Raw genomic sequence first — 4,473 nt, 5'->3', positions numbered from 1 at the left:
GATTTAAGAACTTAAGAATCAACCAAGAATTTCTTTTTTTTCTCCAGCAATGAATAGAACAGTTTGGCTAATTGTGAGAAATTCTTAATGAGCTTATGATAAAAACACACATACCCTAGAAACCATCTAACGACTCTTACATTTAAAGGTGGAGGTAATTTCTCAATGGCTTCGACATTGGCTCTATGCACTTTAATTCCTCTTTGAGAAATGCGATGCCCCTACAATATGTCTTAGGTTACCATGAAATGGTATTTTCCCAATTCATTACAAGATTGGTCTCTTCACATCTCTTCAAAATAGTTGCTAAGTTGGAAATACTTTGCTCAAAATCTTGCCCGAAAATAGAAAAGTCATCCATCAAAATTTCCAAGCAATCTTCAATCATATCAGATAATATAGCCATTATGCATCGCTGGAATGTTGTTGGAACATTGCGTAATCTGAATGTCATTGTTCGAAAAGAAAAAGTTCCATAAGGACAAGTGAAGGTTGTTTTACCTTGATCTTCAAGGGATATAGCAATCTGGTTGTAGCCGCAAAACCCATCAAGGAAACAATAAAAAGCCTTTCAAGGAAGTCTGTCCAGCATTTGTTCAATAAATGGGAGCGAAAAGTTATCACTATTTGTAGCTTTATTCAGCTTGTGGTAGTCCATACAAATTCTCTAGTTTGTAGTTGTTCTTATGGGAACCAACATTCTTCTCATTTGCAACTAAGACGATTCCTCCCTTATTAGGAACACATTGCACCAGGCTCACCCAATTGCTATCATAAATAAGGTTTATGACTCATCATCCAACTATTTTATGACTTCTTTTTGAAGTACTTATTTCATAATTGGGTTTAGCCATATTTGTTGCTCAATAGAACTACTACTCGGATCTTGTAAGAGAATTTTATGCATGAAAAATGTTGGATTAATCCCCTTTATGTCAACGATGCTCCATGTAATAGCCTTCTTATGTTGTTTCAACACAAAAATTAGACTATCATCTTGAGATGCTATAAACATTTGCTACAATAATGACTGTAAAAGTATCATTTTCTCTAAGAAAAACATATCTCAAATGGTTGGGTAAGGGTTTAAGCTCATGCTTAGGTGGTTCTTCTATGAATGTCTTTGGGGCTTGAATCAATTGATCATGAAGGTCCAATAACTCAAAGTGTTGCATGACATTTCCTTCCTCATTTTCCTCAATTTCTTCAATTATTATAACATTAGATTTAACAATTTTGATGTTGTAGTTTTCATCTAAATGCTCATGTACAGAAACATCAAAAGCATCAATACTATTACACTTAACAATATCATCCATATAAGAAACATTTTTCAAAACATTGAAAGTAATGTATTCATCATTTAAACGCATAGTGAGTTCTTCCTTTTCTACATCGATTAGTTCTTGCCCTGTAGAAAGAAAGGATTTTCCAAAGATATTGAACTTTTTTAGCTTCGCAGTCGAGTATAATAAAGTCAACTGGAATATGAACTTATCCACTCTAACCAGCATATTTTTCGTTATTCCACTTGGATCTACAGTGGACCGTTTAGCAAGCCATAGCATTATAGTTGTTGGTCTTCCATCTCCACTTCCAAATTTTCTAAAAATAGACAAGGTCATTAAGTTAATGCTGACACAAAAGAGGTATAAAGCTTTACCAACAAACTGGTCACCAATGCTATAGGGGATAGTTAAGATCCCTGGTTCTTTGAGCTTTGGCGGCAGTCTGCTTGTGGCCATAGCACTGCAACCTTCAGTCAGCGTAACAGTTTTGAACTCACCTAGCCTTTTGTTCCTGTATAGCACTTCATGCATGAATTTGATGTAGTTGGGGTTCTGCTCCATAGCATCTAAGAATGAAATGTTGATGGTTAGTTGGTGAAGTACATCTATGAATGCTTTAAATTATTGATCATCATTGGTCTTTTTAAAACATTGAGGAAATAGAGGAGGAGGTCTTATAGTTGATTGATTATGGGTTGGTTATGGTATCATAGGTGTGATAGGAGGTATTAGTGGTGGTGATGCTTCAGGTATTACTCCTGAATTGATTCTTTGTCCAGAATCCATTGCTGTAATATCTAGAGTATATGTATCTTGTGTTACCCCTTATCCATAAGTTGCTTCTCATCATCTTTCTTCTTGTTCTTAGCATAAGGTGTCCCAATATGGATTCTACTCCTTATCATGATGGTTTTCCAATGAGCCTTCCCATAAGCTTTACGAACTTCGATATCGTTGGACAACATTCCTAGTTGCCTGTTGCTTAAGGCTTTGGCTAGCTGACCCACTTGGTTCTCTAGTTCTCTCAAATATGCTGATTGGATTTTAATTAAGGCTTCATTCCTTTGATGTGTTGCTTCATTTCTCAAAATGTACTCATTTATTAGGGAATCAAGAGGCGTTTGATTGGAGTTTTACCCTTGATAAATATACCTTTGTTGAGGTTGTACTGGTTGCTCATGATATGTCATAGTTGGATGTTGATTGAAATGATGTTGTTGGTTTCCAAAATTGTACTAAACAACATTTAGATTATCAACATTTTGGCTCATCCATGACAAATTGGGGTGGTTGCAGTAGTTGGCATTGTACGTATTGGAATTTTTCTCCCCTATTGAAATTTCTTAAAAAATAAATATTTTTTAGGGTTTTGTCGACATTCTTCATAATTATGTGCATCTCCACAATAAACACAAGAGGGGTAGAAATATTTTTTAGCTCATACATGCCACCTGAACCTTGCAGTTTATTTACCATATCCGTCAAAGTTGTGATTTGAGACATCATTAAGTTCAGCACGTCAGTGTCTGGTACTGCAGCATTACATTTGCCAAACTTTTTCCTCATATTTGGTTATTGAGAGTCGTTATTGTAAATTCTCTCCAATATGTCATATGCTTCATTGTACGACTTATCCAGCAGTGCTCCATTTGTTGAAGCATCAACCACCATGCGAGTATGCATATTCAGCCCATTATAAAACATCTCCATTTGTGTCCAAAGGGGAAATCTATGTGTCGATCACTTTCGTAGTAACTCGTTGAAGTGCTCCCAAGTTTCATATAGATTTTGGTCTTCAAGTTGCTTGAAAGAGTTAAGTTCATTCCTCAGCTTTGCGTTCGTATTAGGAGGATTAAGGCGCAATAAAATTTTTTGAGTGAGTTCATTCCAGGATGATATACCACCTTGTGGCAGTGAATTGACCCAGGATCTAGCTTTTTCGTGCAACGAATATGGAAAAAGCTTCAGGTTTAGTGCTTCTTGAGGAATTCCTTACTGTTCGAAGGAATCACACAACTCCATGAATGCTCTAAGGTGTACTCTTGGATCATCGGTGAACGAGGCACTATATTTCCCCATAGACTACAACACTTGGAACATCTTTGGTTTTAGCTCAAATTTAGCAGCTTGGGTGGCTTGTCGCACTATTCTAGGATGCAAATCATCTAATGCAGGGACGACGTGTCCCTTGATAGGTCTGTAGCTATAACAATGAGTGGTATTTCTCCTTTAGCATGCTATAGTGGTGGTAAAACATCATGTGGTTTGTCACCTATTTGAATTCAATTTCGATTAGTTTCTCATCGATGACATCTAAAGGCTATCTCAATTTGATCAAATGGTTTTAAGTCGTCACTATCGGATATACAATAGAAAAAGTACATACAAAGAGAAAAGAAAAGAGTTACTAAAATAAAACAAAACTCAAATGTTATCAGTTGCCCCTAGCAACGACACCAAAACTTGATTCTCTAGAAAAGGCTATACACATTGCATACATACACTATTATACCAAAGTAATAAAGTGAAAATCATTTTGGGATTTTGAATGTCGAACCCACAAAGAGTAATTAGGGGAATAAATGTTGGCTGAAATTGCATGTGAAGAAAACAAGTATTAAAAGAGAAAATATAATGGAATAGATGCAAAGTCATACTACAACAATGGATTCAACACAAAGTCAGAAATCAAATGGAATGGGGTGGTAAAAGGGATTCCTAGTTCAATTCATGTAATCAAATTAACTACAATGTATTTATCATTAATCACTATAAAAGGATTAATATGAATTAGCTCTCACAAAGAAAAACTGTCACACAGTAATGATGCTAAACATTTGGCAGCATACATCTCAGCATGCATTTTCTTCTCACAATACTAAAGCCACGAAATTAGTATACAAATCATTCAATTCATCACTAAATAAAATAACATAATACATTAAACAATGAAATCTCTTTCACCATTCATAAAGCATAAGTCACAAAGAGTATATTAGACATCATTCATATAAACAAGGGTTCCACTCAAATGACTAAGTTTGAAACATTCAACATCCCAAATATATAAATCAACAAGCTAAACTTCCCTATCTTAGGAAAAGTCTAAGTAGATGAATGATCTAGCTGATTATCAATACTACTCAGTGAGGACTGATCCCAGATGCTATAGTATTTCCCCCTC

The 4,473-nt window shown here is 35.3% G+C and overlaps 1 protein-coding gene across 1 annotated transcript; it reads right to left on the bottom strand.

Moving 5' to 3' along the window:
- Positions 1-992: 992 nt before the first annotated feature.
- On the bottom strand, positions 993-1,850 carry LOC120165391. Its single transcript, XM_039174925.1, has one exon. The coding sequence runs from the start codon at positions 1,848-1,850 to the stop codon at positions 993-995; it is 858 nt and encodes a 285-aa protein (XP_039030856.1).
- Positions 1,851-4,473: the final 2,623 nt, after the last annotated feature.

This window comes from Hibiscus syriacus, unplaced genomic scaffold (genome assembly GCF_006381635.1).
Source record: "Hibiscus syriacus cultivar Baekdansim isolate YM2019G1 unplaced genomic scaffold, ASM638163v2 tig00111582_pilon, whole genome shotgun sequence".
Classification (NCBI taxonomy): Eukaryota; Viridiplantae; Streptophyta; class Magnoliopsida; order Malvales; family Malvaceae; genus Hibiscus; species Hibiscus syriacus.
The sequence above is the reverse complement of the archived record's forward strand: the minus strand, read 5'-3'. Positions and strand labels throughout refer to the sequence as shown.